Source organism: Periplaneta americana, chromosome 9, assembly GCF_040183065.1.
Source record: "Periplaneta americana isolate PAMFEO1 chromosome 9, P.americana_PAMFEO1_priV1, whole genome shotgun sequence".
In the NCBI taxonomy this organism is placed as follows: domain Eukaryota; kingdom Metazoa; phylum Arthropoda; class Insecta; order Blattodea; family Blattidae; genus Periplaneta; species Periplaneta americana.
Genome location: NC_091125.1, coordinates 57,630,998 through 57,648,814, shown reverse-complemented (window position 1 = coordinate 57,648,814; position 17,817 = coordinate 57,630,998). Strand labels below are relative to the sequence as shown.

At 40.2% G+C, this 17,817-nt stretch overlaps 2 protein-coding genes across 2 annotated transcripts; one reads left to right on the top strand and one right to left on the bottom strand.

Moving 5' to 3' along the window:
- The first annotated feature begins 8,037 nt into the window (after positions 1 to 8,037).
- On the top strand, positions 8,038 to 11,056 carry LOC138705652 (histone H1-II-like). The gene has a single exon (XM_069834240.1). It carries the CDS (start codon positions 8,050 to 8,052, stop codon positions 8,653 to 8,655), a length of 606 nt encoding a protein of 201 aa, XP_069690341.1. The 5' UTR covers positions 8,038 to 8,049; the 3' UTR covers positions 8,656 to 11,056.
- A 4,147-nt stretch (positions 11,057 to 15,203) lies between these two features.
- On the bottom strand, positions 15,204 to 17,475 carry LOC138705651 (histone H1-II-like). The gene has a single exon (XM_069834239.1). The coding sequence runs from the start codon at positions 17,461 to 17,463 to the stop codon at positions 16,858 to 16,860; it is 606 nt and encodes a 201-aa protein (XP_069690340.1). The 5' UTR covers positions 17,464 to 17,475; the 3' UTR covers positions 15,204 to 16,857.
- Between the last annotated feature and the right edge of the window lie 342 nt (positions 17,476 to 17,817).

The window sequence follows — 17,817 nt, the reverse complement described above, 5'->3', positions numbered from 1 at the left end:
CTATCTATCTATCTATCTATCTATCTATCTATCTATCTATCTATCTATCTATCTATCTATCTATCTATCTATCTATCTATCTATCTATCTATCTATCTATCTATCTATCTATCTATCTATCTATCTATCTATCTATCTATCTATCTATCTATCCATCTATCCATCTATCCATCTATCCATCTATCCATCTATCCATCTATCCATCTATCCATCTATCTATCTATCTATCTATCTATCTATCTATCTATCTATCTATCTATCTATCTATCTATCTATCTATCTATCTATCTATCTATCTATCTATCTATCTATCTATCTATCTATCTATCTATCTATCTATCTATCTATCTATCTATCTATCTAAAGACGAGCTATTTTCACTGAACCAAAAATACAACGCCAATGCGGTAATAATTACGTAGCCTAGCTGGCGCTTGAGGATAATTGACCCGAAATTGGATTTCGTATATTTCAGTGACATCATGTTTCTCCTTCATTTCGCTGTAATAACCTGATATAATATCTTACTAAATCTGTATTTTCTTCTAGTGCATTCAAAAGACCGCCTTTATACTCCGTAAAGCTTTCATTTGAAAGAATATAGTTGCGAATTGTACTAGCGTAATTTCGATTGTCATATTTCGGTACGGCCAGGTCACTAATTGCGAGCATAGTCGGCGCCGCAGTGCGGTCCGCTTTATCCAGTTGTTCAGAGAGATGAAATGAAGGAGAAGTGAAGTAGTGAAGAGTCAATTGACTAGTCTCCTTAGCCATCTTTATATCTATGCAGATGACACTGCCCTCTTGGCGATGGGCAAAACCTTCAGGTTAGCGTCCCGTAGATTGCAGTCGATCTTAGATCACCTCCAGCCGTGGTTCCACGACTGGAGAATCAAGGTCAATGTAGATAAATGTCAGGCCATACTCTTTTCACTAAGAGCGAGGCTCGAAGACATACCACCTCCACCCACACTTTTCGGACAAGCAATGCCGTGGATGAACCAAATTAAATACTTAGGGATCATTATGGACTCTCATCTTACGTTCCGAGAACATATCCATTCCTTTCTTCGTAAGGCCAATGGATTGATAGTTAGACACTATCCCATTCTGGCGGCCTTCACTCCTGACAACCTGGGGGTAGGACTTACCATGTATAAGGCCCTCATTCGATCTGTAATAACCTATGCCGCACCCGCATGGGGGTTCGCGGCAGTGACCCATCTCCGGAAACTCCAAGTTATCCAGAACCAGGTGATTCGCATCATAACACATCTCCCGCGAGTCGCTTCGAGAGAGAAGTTCCACGATGAGCTAAACTTGCCAACCGTAGCGAGTTCATTGCTCGATTGGCTAGAAACCTGTATGAGGCCGCTCGTGCCAGCCCCAACCCGCTCATATCAGGCCTCGGCCGGTATGATCCTAGGTTACGGCGAAGACACCAGACAGGTCCACTAGCTATTCTCTTAAGACAGGAAAACAGGGAGGCAGGTGTCACTCCCAGATTTAGGTAGTAGATTATTAATTCATGACTTAATCTAATAAGCAACCGCTGTGAAATGGCCTGCTCTAACTCGGGCTATAAATCCATTCTATCCCTCTTACAGGTCTACGGAGTGAAGAGTCAATTGACTAGTCTCCGGATCTGACAAAAACCATCAAAAAGCCAATTGGCTAATACCGTTATGATGGTTAAATAACTTGAGCTAACATATCGTCCCCAATAAATCCGTTTTGCTGATCGATGGAGTTGTAATAGAGCCAATTGGCTAGTCTACATCCATCGAATCAAGTCATTTTACCTAAGAGCCAACTGGCTAGTCTCTAAAATTGAGACATCTCATCCTGCCTAAGGTTTTTCCGTGGTTTTTCTAAGGCGTTAAGACAAATGTCGGGATGAGCCCTAAAAGAAATGGGCCACGGACCTGCATTCACTTCCCCAGATATTGGTGACGGCTCAAGATTAATGATTGATCACATCGAACTCGGGCCCTGGCAGGGTTCAATCGTCCCCTTGTACAGATCACTGGAGTCATCAAGGAGCCAATTGGCTGGTCTCCTGATCTGAGAAAAATCATCAAAGAGCCAATTGGCTATTGTAAGATTAATCCCTACGCGTTCGAATCTTCAAACAGCCAAACTGGCTATCACCGTTTCGTGCCTAGACTTCTCCTCCATCGCGTCTCTCCTCCGGATCAGGTCGCTGTACTTCTGCCCCTCCCCCCCCCGTATGTTGTAGCTAATCAGTTACGTCCATTTTCGGCTTACCCACTGGAAATTTCTAGCGCTCCTTCAGTGGGGCGGCGAAACCCGAAGTGAGACAAGTGGCCAAGAGGCTTGGACCTCACATATTCAGTTTTTCACAGCCCCAACTCCCCCCTTGCAAAAAGGACGTGTTTTCACGTACCTTTAAAGTTTCTCCTCCCACTTCCCCCCTATCATTCATTCAGACACTAGTCTCCGGATCTGACAGAAACCATCAAAGAGCCAATTGGCTGATACCGTTTAGATGACTAAATAACTTGAACTAACATATCGTCCCCAATAATTCTGTTTTGCTGATCGATGGAGTTGTAATAGTGCCAATTGGGTAGTCTACATCCATCGAATCACACAGTCATTTTACCTAAGACCCAACTGGCTAGTCTCTGAAATTGAGGCATCTCATCATGCCTAAGGTTTTTCCGTGGTTTTCCTAAAGCGCTAAGACAAATGTCGGGATGAGCCCTGAAAGGAAATGGCCACGGACCTGTATTCACTTCCCCAGACATTGGTGACCGCTCAGAATTAATGATTATTCACATCGAACTCGGGCTCTAACAGAATTTAATCGCCCCCTTGTACAGATCAATGGAGTCGTCAAAGAGCCAATTGGCTGGTCTCCTGATCTGAGAAAAATCATCAAAGAGCCAATTGGCTCTTACCGTTAAGATGATTTAACCCTACGCGTTCGAATCTTCAAACAACCAAATTGGCTGTTACCTTTTCGTGCCTAGACTTCTATCACTTCTCCTAGTTGGTACCATCGCGTTTCTACCTCCTCCGGATAAGGTCGCTGTACTCTTTCCCCTCCCCCCCCCCGTATGTTGTAGCTAATCTGTTACGTCCATATTCGGCTTTCCCCCTCGAAATTTCTAGCGCTCCTTCACTGGGGCGGCGAAATCCGAAGTGAGACAAGTGGCCAAGAGGCTTGGAGCTCACATATTCAGTTTTTCACAGCCCCAACTCCCCCCTTGCAAGGACGTGTTTTCACGTACCTTTAAAGTTTCTCCTCCCACTTCCCCTCTCATTCATTCATTCATTCAGTGTTGGAATGAAAGAGGGGAACAGAGTACTCCGAGAAAAACCCGTATGCAACGTCTGTTTTTCCATCAAACTTTCCACGCAGACCGAACCCGGACCGTCTTAGGCCAGTGCACTAGCACTGTAGCTACACATGCGGAACGAATGGGTGTTACACGTCCAGCTTCCATGCACGTCCCCACTTATTGCAACAAACGCTCTGGATCCTTTGATTTTCCGCAGAATAACCGACAAGTGGTGGAACACAGCGCGTCTCGGTCCGTAACGCTCAGATTGCGGGCTCACGTTACGCGCCGAAGTTGCAAGTACGGTTCGCTGTCCAGATATGAACGCAGCGCGGTTGCGTTACGATGTTCGGTTACAAGTCTGGACGCGGCTTTAGGCCGGGATTACGATCGACGTTCGTCTGCGTCACGTTTCGTTACGGTGAAGTACGTTGCAGTTTGTCAAATGCAAGCTCCGTGTATTTGATTACCGTTAACGTTAAAATGAAGGTCTTCTTGCTGTAAAAAAAAACCGCTGAAATTATGGGAGAGCACACTCAACTTGAAAAAGTCACGTCTTCTCTGCTCAAACGCTACTCCCAAACCTATTTTCGCACAAATCGAATCGAATCTTGTTATAGAACCTACAGGGGCTGCCCGCTTTAGGAACTTAAGTGCCCTCTTCGAACCACAATGTTATATGGTCGTCGATCTTGTCACAACGAGCTGCATACCTGGCAGCGGTTTGAGAGCTTAGGTTTGCGGCGGTGTGTTGATCTTCTTTGGTGGGGACTCTGTCACGTCCAACGTCTAGCGCACCCATCACTTCCGCTGTCTAATGGTCGTGTCATTGAGTGAGTATGTGAGGGCTGGTTGTGTCATTGTCTTGTCGCTTTGAGTTGTCATGTTCTCGGTCTTGATGGAAGGCCCTTCTCAGGGCCTGATGAGATTTGGTGATCAACGTTGGGGACTGTGTTGGATGTATTGTTGATATAGGTTGCATATTGTGATTGCAGAGTTTACGGTTGACGGTGGTAGAAAGAAATGTTGGGAGAATGGTCAGTGAATGGCATTGTGGACGTTTTGGATATTTTTGCGGCTTATGTATTCTCGAAGGGAAGAGATTCGGGTTAATCGATAAGTAGCTATGTTGAACGTGTTGCGGGGGAGGAGATAGGCTTTGCGGATTAGTCTCCTTTCCGTGGCAACTAAGCCGCTAAGGCTGGAGGCTGGTAGTCTGGTGTATAGTTGGGAGGCGTATAGGATGGCGGGTCGGATAAAGGATTTATATATGGTGATGTTTGTTTTCGGGAGGCAGCTAACTTGCTCGCGTAGGCGTCCGGTTAATTTGTGTAGACTTCCGCCGCAAGGATTATTTTTTGTCTTAGTTCAGGGATTTGTCTGCTTAGTGACAGTCTGCGGATCAGGGTAAGGCCTGGATATGTAAGTTCGTTTCGATATTCAAGTCTTGTGTTCCTGATTTGTATGCGATTTCTGTCACGTTGCGTGATTGATGGGTAGCATCGTGGCTTCAATAGCATGACTTACTCTTGTCGGTGTTGATAGTGAGTCTCCATTGGTCGAGCTATGCTACAAGTCGAGTTAGAGAATGGTTAAGTTGTATGCGTATTCCTTGTCCTGTTGCCGTGAGTATAGTATCGCTTGCGAATTGTCTCAGTTTGAAAGTCTGTCGTTGCGGTTGTGGAATGTTTCCTACATAGATGTTGTATAGCACCGGAGATAAAACCGTGCCTAGGGCGACGCCCCCGTGTATTGTGATGGGCGTAGAAAGTGAGTCGTTGATCTTGATTTGCGCCGTGGGGTCGCGGATAAAATGCGACAGCCATCTAACCACCATGTGCCGCATTCCTGTGTTGTTGAGATTGTAACGGAGCCCGTCAAGCCAGAGTCAAAGGCCCGTTGCATGTCTAGTGAATGAAAGTGATCTGATCAAAGAACTAGCTAAGAAACGCAGAAGGTTGAAATACACAGTGTCACAAAAGAAAATGGCCATCGGTCGTTAAGTCGCACTTTATTTATTTTTTTTTTATTTCAGCATATAAATAAGGTATTTTCCATTTCATCGTACGATAACTCTGTAATTAAAATTCAAATCTGTGATATCCCATGCTCCGATTTGTATAGGGGAAAGGGACAAGTGAATGGGCAGAATAACAGATAATTAGCGTCGAGATTGAAATAGGTTTTACAAAAGACGATGTTGATGACGCCACCATGATATTCGAAACCCAATAAATATTATTATTTCATGTGTTATGTTTTGTTGTTAATTAAAATTAGTGTATTTTTCAACGAGTAACAATCCTATAGTGCATCTATAGTATCACACAATCACTGGATATCTATTATGAAACTTCCTGTAGTAGGCTCCTCTGCAAAAGCGATCCATTTACTGTTCCTCGTAAATATTGTCATGAAGGTCGCCAAAATTAGTCAAACAAGTTATAATACTAGCGCTTCCACTTTAACTTAAACTTTAAGCTGTGGAATTGCAGGTTGTTGACAGAGACAGCGTAATTGCAAGGGGAATGACGTGTAAGTGCAGTAAACAGATTAAAGAAGGACAGTTCTTAGAAATGTCTTACGAAATGCAAAGGAATTTATATACGCGGAATAAACTAGAGAGTGATGTCAAGTTGAAGACTTACAGTAAGGTGGTTCGAAAACATCCAGGATGTTGGGGTGGGAGGCAGTGCGGCAAGACGGGCTGCTGATGAAAAATTTTCCCGCTTCAATTTAGTTTTCTTTGTTTTTCTCTCGAGCGTTGGTGAATCTCGAACGTTGAGGTTCCGATGTGCGAGCGCGTCTTGACTCGTGAGTACGGTTCATTACGCTGAAGGCGGCGCGCCGCCTCATATGACAGTTGTGTGCGACACAGATCCCTGACGTGAGCCGCCGTCCGGCGCAGGGTCTCTCTTCAAGTTCGTTCGCATTGAAGGAAACGAATTTCGAAAACTTGTACGGTGCACTATTTCTGTTCTGAAATGCCCTGATACGGTGCTGTCTTGCGCACTATGTTGCCGAGAGTGCCCGGAGAAAATACACCTGGGTGGAGGTGTGAGTGAGCTGCGGGATGTTCACGTCGGGTGAGGGTGGCCCCTCCGTCCTTTCGGAGCGAAACGGGGCGAGAAATAAGTAAACGTAATGATTCGTTAGGTCCGGAAAATGAGAAGTGGTTGCGCCAGATGCGCCCGAGTTATGTTCGGTGCTGCCTGACATTCTCGCGTCTCCCTAACCGCCGCGCTGGCACCGAGGGTCGTAAAAATATTTTGTGGGTTGGGGGAGAAGATAGAACTAATAGCTGCGAGAGGGACGTTCCTGTAGCATGCGGTATGCCTTCGTAGGACGCCTTCAACTCTGGATGGGTCCTATACGGCGTGCAAATGCAAGGTTCGAATTGAAGCCCGCTCGAGGCGGCGTTTAGTTGGATTTGGTGGACACCGCAGGGCAGATAGAGAGGGAAAAGGTTTGCGGACGGAAGGAGACGGCGGACGGGCGCAAATATCCTCCGCAACAATCGAAATATGTAAGAATGAGAATGTGGAATATGTGTCCTTGTCTCCTTGCGTTGGAAACTCCCTGTTGCGTTGTCGCCGCGGTCCGCACTCAGATATGGTTGATTTATCAAAACTACCTCCGAGTCCACAACTCACTGCGACAGCTCACAACATGGCTTGACAAATGGAGACTAACGATTAACACTACGAAAACGCAAGTTATGCTACTGAAAAGACGACGATACCCACGAGCAACTATACGTGACAGAAACCCTATTCGAATTAAAAACACACGACTACCATACCGAGACAAACTGACATACCTCGGAGTAACATTTAACAGGAAGTTAAGCTTCAATCAGCAGGCGGTTAAAATTCTCCAACGAATAGCCCTATCCTCTAAACTCCTGTACAAAGTCTCCGGTCGCCCCCCCGATCGTATTGGCAGCCTCCCACAAACCAATATCATAATATACAAATCCATCATCCGACCATCCATAATGTATGCCTCCCAGCTCTTCTTCCGTATTACACCCTCCTATCTCCGACTCCTAATCCAGAAAGAGAGAAGCCTAATCCGTAAAGCCTACTTAATAGCTCCTCACACCAGAAATCATATACCATACGAACTTTCCGGAATTAAACCTCTCCCTGAATACATCCGTCGCAAAAACATCAAATATGTTCACAAGTCCCTAAACAAACCTTACATCCAACAGCTCTTCAACCCACCCCCCCCACAAAACCCAGACTTAACAATATCCAATCTCTACCAGCAATATAACGAACACCTACAACCCCAAGCCAATAACTAATACCTATCCTTAATCCTAGTTGGCCCTCAAAAGGGCCAATACTCAAAGCACTATACTACCAACACAACGATCACCGACAACCACTAAATAGCACTCACACACATAGACGACAGACTTAATTCATCACGACAACAAGGCAGCGGATAAGCTGTGGTAGATCTGGCAGACGGCGAAGTAGAGAGTCCACACTCCGCAAGAACAACAACACAAGAACCAACGACCATCAAGACCGGATCCTGCTATCCTGGCTGCGGCAGTCCGTGTGGAGCGTGTGTGAAGGAATCCACAGAATACAAGAATAAACTCTTAGCCTGAAGAGAGCAATTCAGACTCTAAAACAGGCTACCACGGTACGAGCAATCACACCGTGGTAATACATTTTAGTAGTAGCTTCGCATACATTCGCCGTGTGAGCTCTTGTCGGTCGCTATGGCAGATACGTCCGTAGCTCAGATTCCTGTTTCAGCCTCGGCCCAGGTAGCGTCTAAGAAGTCGAAGTCGTCTGCGGCCAAGAAGCCGCGGGTTAAACCTGCGCATCCACGTACGAGCGAGATGGTCGGCAACGCAATCAAGGGCTTGAAGGAGAGGGGAGGTTCGTCACTTCAGGCCATCAAGAAGTATATCTCTGCCAACTACAAGGTCGACTCAGAGAAACTGGCTCCTTTCATCAAGAAGTACCTCAAAGCCGGTGTGGCGTCCGGAGAGCTGGTGCAGACCAAGGGCAAAGGCGCCTCCGGCTCCTTCAAATTGGCTTCCGCCGCAAAGCCTGAGAAGGCCGCCACTGCTTCGGCACCTGCACGGGTCAGGGGACCCGGTTCGAAGAACAAAGAGTCCAAGGGCAAAGCTGCAAAGTCTCCGAAGAGGACTGCCGTTAAAAAGTCCGAAAAGAAGCAGCCGTCTGCACCGAAGGCAAAGAAGTCCCTATCCAAGACTAAGAGGGCGTCTAAAGTCCCCACGAAGAAACCCAAGGCACCCCGCCCGAAGAAGGTCGCCAAGCCTAAGGCCCCGCAAAAAACCAGCCCGAAGAAGAAGTGAACGGCTTCTCGCAGAATGTCGATCTTGGAACGACATCACAATCGGTCCTTATCAGGGCCTGCACTTGTTTCATAATTAGAGTATGGGATCCTTATTTTACTTTTAACGAAGCGATCTTTCTACTACTATGTATTACTACGTTGGGATCGCTCCCTCCGTGGTAGCCTGCTCTAGAGACATACGCTCTCTTCAGGCTGCGAGAGAAATCGAAAGAGAATTGGGAGGACAAATTGCAAAAGGCATGGTGGAAGAATACTGGTGTGGCGGTGCGCAGGTATCGTCCCCTCTCACTTGCACAGATGACGTCACGCTGGGACCAAGATCCAGCCTTGCCTTCAGTAAAGCATTACATTGAGGCGGTTCTGATCATAATTATGTTACTAGAAGGCATCGTTGATGAAGATACATATTTGTTACGGGACATAATTATGAACAATGATAATATGCTGACGATACAATAACTCGGTACACTGAAGGTGAAAATGAATTAATGGACAACCGCAAAAAAAAAAAAAAAACAGTGAATTACGAACAAATATTGCACTCTCTTTTAATTTTGATAATTATTATATTACAGCTGTGAATAGTACCACGTTTCTTGGAATTTTTGTCGACAACACTTTGAAATGGTAGGCCTATGTTCATATTTATTTTACCTTTTATGGGGAAATGCTATTAATATTACTAGAGCCTTTATTGCTTAGAAACAAGTTATTAGAACGATTTTATTATTAAAAATACTGAATCTTGTCAATATTCTTCTTTTTTTAAGGAATACAAAATATTAGAATGTTGTATACTTATATCTATAGTCTATGCTGTTTAAGCGTAATGAAACTCAATATGTAATAAAATATTAGATTGTCATGATTCTAATACACGTAATGCAGAACTATAATAACAAAACGTCACAGACTAAAGAAATATAAAACGTCTTCTGATTATTGTTTAATAAGTTAATTTCTAGGGAGTCGGCCATGGCAATGACGGTGATCTGAACTGATTTCCTATCGGTATACTGAATTAAGTTCAATTAATAATCGACATTGACTTCAGTTTTGTGTTAATATAGAGCAGTGGTTCCCAACCTGTTTTGACTGACGACACACTTTACTGAACGCCTACGATATCGCGACACACATTTGTTTTTATTAATAACAATATAATAATAACAACCAGTGCTTTTCTTCTGGGGAAAAAGGTGATGGAACTCTGTGTAGAATATTTTATAGCGGACAGGGAAATGATTACTGTTCACTGCACAGGAATTTTGTCGTTTTTAACTTCCTTTACGCCCAATTAAGACTGTCAAGGTCTAAGCGAAATTCAAAGAAAAATTATATTGAAAACATAGTTAACACATATTTCGATTGAATGATGTAACAAAAATATGCCCGAACTCCGTTCCAGCGCGTTCCGCCAGAGAAAAGCACTGAAAACAACTTCTATGTAGTGTCGGATATCCAGTGTTGTAGATAGGTCGATGTTAATACGCAATAAAAAATAAAAAAAAAAAAACAAGCAGCAACTTGAGTAGCATTAGAAAGAAACAAAGATCGGTGTCAAAAATTTCAACCTATCTATGCTGGATGTCCGATAAAAGATTTTTATGATCGTTTTTGAAAACTCACCTATTTGAATTAATGTGAAGTCTGCGCTTGGTAGGTTGCAAAGTGTTTCTCTGTTCGTGGCCTTATGGTTGACAGGACAACAAGTAAATATTCATCACGTAAGTCTGTTCCTTTGTTTATATTTTACTATTTTCATGGTAGAAAATGTTGATTCACACAATTATGACGTCGAAAACAGCAGTTCTATGTGTATTTTTAGTTTATTCAGAACCGTCGACAAAACATTTCCGCATATAAGGCATTTGGGATTTTGTTTATATTCATCTTCACGGTACGTAAAACCATTTTGCAAGTATTAATCACTCTATTTACGAAACGCAGTACGTTTTTATAAACCCTGGAGGGAAATTTCGCTCACATTATTTGAATTAGCACTGCTGTCATCTAACCCAGAACTTGATTCAGATTGTCTTTTTCGCATTAAAAATTTGCCCATGATAAAATCTAAATAAAACGCTTTTGATAAAATAGTCGCACTATCACCCGCTCTCACGTACCGTATAGCTATACTAAAAGTGACCAATATATTCAGACGATTATAAACTCTTGTTTTTATTAGTGGGAAAAGTAAACGAATTACTAAGGCGTTCACTTCCATTCGAATTATCGCCAGGCAGAAAAATTAAACTGAGCAATGTTGCAGGTGTTCACGTTTCATTGGTAAAGTCTGTCTCAAATAAAATGTACCATATCAGAGGCTTCGTTATAAATAAAAAATGCGTTGTAAAGAGATTTTCTGGATGGCATAAAATTTATTTTTCAATTCCAAAATTTCGCGACACACTGCATGGCTTTTAAGGAACACGGAAGTTCATTGCCGCCTTCAAATAAGCTCGCCATTGGTCCCTATCCTGAGCAAGAACTCCTGATATAGAGAGTTCAATTACTTTTCAGTGTTTGAGTGTGTTTAATTTTCAATAAATGGTTCATTATGGCGTATGTTTGGATGTAGTGCGGACATCAGCAGTGCACACGCAAATAATTATTTTTACTTGTTAGAAACATTACACTATGGATATAAATTTTTGCATGACAATAAAGTTTTATTCACATGATTATTCGTATTATTGGCAGTAATATTTTGTATATTGACAGTGATTTTGGTTTCAGAATATAAATGGACACAAATGTTAAAATTTCGGACCGCATTGGTTGAATAGGGTGTCTCTAAATAAATGAAATGAAACCAAATTTCAAAAGATAGTTAGCCAGTGAGACATATTACAATATAAATTAATAATAATAATAATAATAATAATAATAATAATAACAATAGTAATAATAATAATAATACATTTGTATTAACAAAAGCCGCCCTAAATAAGGGTTCGATAGATCGGCCTACTAATCAATTCACAAAGAACAATCATTATAAACAATTATGTGAAATTTGAAAGAAAAAGAAACATTAAGATAAATGATAAGAAAACATAGGAAATCATCCTTAATGGTTGCATTCGAAAAGTCATTTTCTCTGGTTATTGCATAACCAACATAAATTTTGAAAAACTTATGGACCCAGAAATAATAAATAAAAATAGAAAAATAATAAGTGTAAATAAAAATAGTGATTTTAATGTAAATAATAATAATAATAATAATAATAATAATAATAATAATAATAATAATACGACTTTTAAGGAACTCGGAGGTTCATTGCCACCCTCATGTATGCCCGCCATTGGTCCCTATCCTGAGCAATATTAATCCAGTGTGTACTATCAAATCCATTTTGATATTATCCTCCCACCTAAGTCTCGGCCTCCCACCTAACACTCTATATGCTTTTATATAATAATAATAATAATAATAATAATAATAATAATAATAATAATAATGGTAGTAGTAATAATAATATTAATAATAATTGTAATAGTAATAATAACTTAATAATAATTTTATTATTATTATTATTATTATTATTATTATTATTATTATTATTATTATTATTTTTATTTTTATTATTTCTACATCAATAATATTTAATATATTTGTAAATGCGTACATTGAAATGTTTCTACTGTCATGAGAAAGACTTTAACAAGTATTTTACTTTTATGAACTTATTGTAATGTCAGAACAAACATTCTTGTTTCAAAAATCGTAATTTAGCCTTTAATAAATTGAACTTGTCCGCCCTTCGACAGTGATCCACGAGCTCGCTAGTCGCTACGTCTTTGTCCTTCGGAAATCCGTAGTATCTTATGTTGGTTCATTTCGTTTTCTTCGAGTGCCTGTTGTAGCCATACATAACACAGCCCGGCATTCTATTGCATATTTCTTTCGCATAGATTAAAAAAATTCGCGGAATCTTTGTCACCATAAATAAGTTTTTTTTTTTTTAATTTCGACCGGCCAGAGGCCGTTTTCCAAAGTTATCTATTTTTGTTTTCTGTTTGTTTACATTTGTTTCCTTTGTTTTTACTTATACTAATACAATCACAACACCCATGTCCGAAGCGTTGTGGGTTCGAGTCCCGCCTCGGGCATGGGTGTTGTGATTGTATTAGTATAAGTAAAAACAAAGGAAACAAATGTAAACAAACAGAAAACAAAAATAGATAACTTTGGAAAACGGCCTCTGGCCGGTCGAAATTAAAAAAAAAAAAACTTATTTATGGTGACAAAGATTCCGCGAATTTTTTTAATCTATGCGAAAGAAATATGCAATAGAATGCCGGGCTGTGTTATGTATGGCTACAACAGGCACTCGAAGAAAACGAAATGAACCAACATAAGATACTACGGATTTCCGAAGGACAAAGACGTAGCGACTAGCGAGCTCGTGGATCACTGTCGAAGGGCGGACAAGTTCAATTTATTAAAGGCTAAATTACGATTTTTGAAACAAGAATGTTTGTTCTGACATTACAATAAGTTCATAAAAGTAAAATACTTGTTAAAGTCTTTCTCATGACAGTAGAAACATTTCAATGTACGCATTTACAAATATATTAAATATTATTGATGTAGAAATAATAAAAATAAAAATAATAATAATAATAATAATAATAATAATAATAATAATAATAATAATAAAATTATTATTAAGTTATTATTACTATTACAATTATTATTAATATTATTATTACTACTACCATTATTATTATTATTATTATTATTATTATTATTATTATATAAAAGCATATAGAGTGTTAGGTGGGAGGCCGAGACTTAGGTGGGAGGATAATATCAAAATGGATTTGATAGTACACACTGGATTAATATTGCTCAGGATAGGGACCAATGGCGGGCATACATGAGGGTGGCAATGAACCTCCGAGTTCCTTAAAAGTCGTATTATTATTATTATTATTATTATTATTATTATTATTATTATTATTATTATTTACATTAAAATCACTATTTTTATTTACACTTATTATTTTTCTATTTTTATTTATTATTTCTGGGTCCATAAGTTTTTCAAAATTTATGTTGGTTATGCAATAACCAGAGAAAATGACTTTTCGAATGCAACCATTAAGGATGATTTCCTATGTTTTCTTATCATTTATCTTAATGTTTCTTTTTCTTTCAAATTTCACATAATTGTTTATAATGATTGTTCTTTGTGAATTGATTAGTAGGCCGATCTATCGAACCCTTATTTAGGGCGGCTTTTGTTAATACAAATGTATTATTATTATTATTACTATTGTTATTATTATTATTATTATTATTATTATTATTATTATTATTAATTTATATTGTAATATGTCTCACTGGCTAACTATCTTTTGAAATTTGGTTTCATTTCATTTATTTAGAGACACCCTATTCAACCAATGCGGTCCGAAATTTTAACATTTGTGTCCATTTATATTCTGAAACCAAAATCACTGTCAATATACAAAATATTACTGCCAATAATACGAATAATCATGTGAATAAAACTTTATTGTCATGCAAAAATTTATATCCATAGTGTAATGTTTCTAACAAGTAAAAATAATTATTTGCGTGTGCACTGCTGATGTCCGCACTACATCCAAACATACGCCATAATGAACCATTTATTGAAAATTAAACACACTCAAACACTGAAAAGTAATTGAACTCTCTATATCAGGAGTTCTTGCTCAGGATAGGGACCAATGGCGAGCTTATTTGAAGGCGGCAATGAACTTCCGTGTTCCTTAAAAGCCATGCAGTGTGTCGCGAAATTTTGGAATTGAAAAATAAATTTTATGCCATCCAGAAAATCTCTTTACAACGCATTTTTTATTTATAACGAAGCCTCTGATATGGTACATTTTATTTGAGACAGACTTTACCAATGAAACGTGAACACCTGCAACATTGCTCAGTTTAATTTTTCTGCCTGGCGATAATTCGAATGGAAGTGAACGCCTTAGTAATTCGTTTACTTTTCCCACTAATAAAAACAAGAGTTTATAATCGTCTGAATATATTGGTCACTTTTAGTATAGCTATACGGTACGTGAGAGCGGGTGATAGTGCGACTATTTTATCAAAAGCGTTTTATTTAGATTTTATCATGGGCAAATTTTTAATGCGAAAAAGACAATCTGAATCAAGTTCTGGGTTAGATGACAGCAGTGCTAATTCAAATAATGTGAGCGAAATTTCCCTCCAGGGTTTATAAAAACGTACTGCGTTTCGTAAATAGAGTGATTAATACTTGCAAAATGGTTTTACGTACCGTGAAGATGAATATAAACAAAATCCCAAATGCCTTATATGCGGAAATGTTTTGTCGACGGTTCTGAATAAACTAAAAATACACATAGAACTGCTGTTTTCGACGTCATAATTGTGTGAATCAACATTTTCTACCATGAAAATAGTAAAATATAAACAAAGGAACAGACTTACGTGATGAATATTTACTTGTTGTCCTGTCAACCATAAGGCCACGAACAGAGAAACACTTTGCAACCTACCAAGCGCAGACTTCACATTAATTCAAATAGGTGAGTTTTCAAAAACGATCATAAAAATCTTTTATCGGACATCCAGCATAGATAGGTTGAAATTTTTGACACCGATCTTTGTTTCTTTCTAATGCTACTCAAGTTGCTGCTTGTTTTTTTTTTTTTATTATTTTTTATTGCGTATTAACATCGACCTATCTACAACACTGGATATCCGACACTACATAGAAGTTGTTTTCAGTGCTTTTCTCTGGCGGAACGCGCTGGAACGGAGTTCGGGCATATTTTTGTTACATCATTCAATCGAAATATGTGTTAACTATGTTTTCAATATAATTTTTCTTTGAATTTCGCTTAGACCTTGACAGTCTTAATTGGGCGTAAAGGAAGTTAAAAACGACAAAATTCCTGTGCAGTGAACAGTAATCATTTCCCTGTCCGCTATAAAATATTCTACACAGAGTTCCATCATCTTTTTCCCCAGAAGAAAAGCACTGGTTGTTATTATTATATTGTTATTAATAAAAACAAATGTGTGTCGCGATATCGTAGGCGTTCAGTAAAGTGTGTCGTCAGTCAAAACAGGTTGGGAACCACTGCTCTATATTAACACAAAACTGAAGTCAATGTCGATTATTAATTGAACTTAATTCAGTATACCGATAGGAAATCAGTTCAGATCACCGTCATTGCCATGGCCGACTCCCTAGAAATTAACTTATTAAACAATAATCAGAAGACGTTTTATATTTCTTTAGTCTGTGACGTTTTGTTATTATAGTTCTGCATTACGTGTATTAGAATCATGACAATCTAATATTTTATTACATATTGAGTTTCATTACGCTTAAACAGCATAGACTATAGATATAAGTATACAACATTCTAATATTTTGTATTCCTTAAAAAAAGAAGAATATTGACAAGATTCAGTATTTTTAATAATAAAATCGTTCTAATAACTTGTTTCTAAGCAATAAAGGCTCTAGTAATATTAATAGCATTTCCCCATAAAAGGTAAAATAAATATGAACATAGGCCTACCATTTCAAAGTGTTGTCGACAAAAATTCCAAGAAACGTGGTACTATTCACAGCTGTAATATAATAATTATCAAAATTAAAAGAGAGTGCAATATTTGTTCGTAATTCACTGTTTTTTTTTTTTTTTTGCGGTTGTCCATTAATTCATTTTCACCTTCAGTGTACCGAGTTATTGTATCGTCAGCATATTATCATTGTTCATAATTATGTCCCGTAACAAATATGTATCTTCATCAACGATGCCTTCTAGTAACATAATTATGATCAGAACCGCCTCAATGTAATGCTTTACTGAAGGCAAGGCTGGATCTTGGTCCCAGCGTGACGTCATCTGTGCAAGTGAGAGGGGACGATACCTGCGCACCGCCACACCAGTATTCTTCCACCATGCCTTTTGCAATTTGTCCTCCCAATTCTCTTTCGATTTCTCTCGCAGCCTGAAGAGAGCGTATGTCTCTAGAGCAGGCTACCACGGAGGGAGCGATCCCAACGTAGTAATACATAGTAGTAGAAAGATCGCTTCGTTAAAAGTAAAATAAGGATCCCATACTCTAATTATGAAACAAGTGCAGGCCCTGATAAGGACCGATTGTGATGTCGTTCCAAGATCGACATTCTGCGAGAAGCCGTTCACTTCTTCTTCGGGCTGGTTTTTTGCGGGGCCTTAGGCTTGGCGACCTTCTTCGGGCGGGGTGCCTTGGGTTTCTTCGTGGGGACTTTAGACGCCCTCTTAGTCTTGGATAGGGACTTCTTTGCCTTCGGTGCAGACGGCTGCTTCTTTTCGGACTTTTTAACGGCAGTCCTCTTCGGAGACTTTGCAGCTTTGCCCTTGGACTCTTTGTTCTTCGAACCGGGTCCCCTGACCCGTGCAGGTGCCGAAGCAGTGGCGGCCTTCTCAGGCTTTGCGGCGGAAGCCAATTTGAAGGAGCCGGAGGCGCCTTTGCCCTTGGTCTGCACCAGCTCTCCGGACGCCACACCGGCTTTGAGGTACTTCTTGATGAAAGGAGCCAGTTTCTCTGAGTCGACCTTGTAGTTGGCAGAGATATACTTCTTGATGGCCTGAAGTGACGAACCTCCCCTCTCCTTCAAGCCCTTGATTGCGTTGCCGACCATCTCGCTCGTACGTGGATGCGCAGGTTTAACCCGCGGCTTCTTGGCCGCAGACGACTTCGACTTCTTAGACGCTACCTGGGCCGAGGCTGAAACAGGAATCTGAGCTACGGACGTATCTGCCATAGCGACCGACAAGAGCTCACACGGCGAATGTATGCGAAGCGGACTCGGAGGTAGTTTTGATAAATCAACCATATCTGAGTGCGGACCGCGGCGACAACGCAACAGGGAGTTTCCAACGCAAGGAGACAAGGACACATATTCCACATTCTCATTCTTACATATTTCGATTGTTGCGGAGGATATTTGCGCCCGTCCGCCGTCTCCTTCCGTCCGCAAACCTTTTCCCTCTCTATCTGCCCTGCGGTGTCCACCAAATCCAACTAAACGCCGCCTCGAGCGGGCTTCAATTCGAACCTTGCATTTGCACGCCGTATAGGACCCATCCAGAGTTGAAGGCGTCCTACGAAGGCATAC

Coding starts and splice junctions, on each gene's coding strand:
- LOC138705651 (XM_069834239.1), bottom strand. CDS start 17,463: ATGGCAGATACGTCCGTAGCTCAGATTCCTGTTTCAGCCTCGGCCCAG.
- LOC138705652 (XM_069834240.1), top strand. CDS start 8,050: ATGGCAGATACGTCCGTAGCTCAGATTCCTGTTTCAGCCTCGGCCCAG.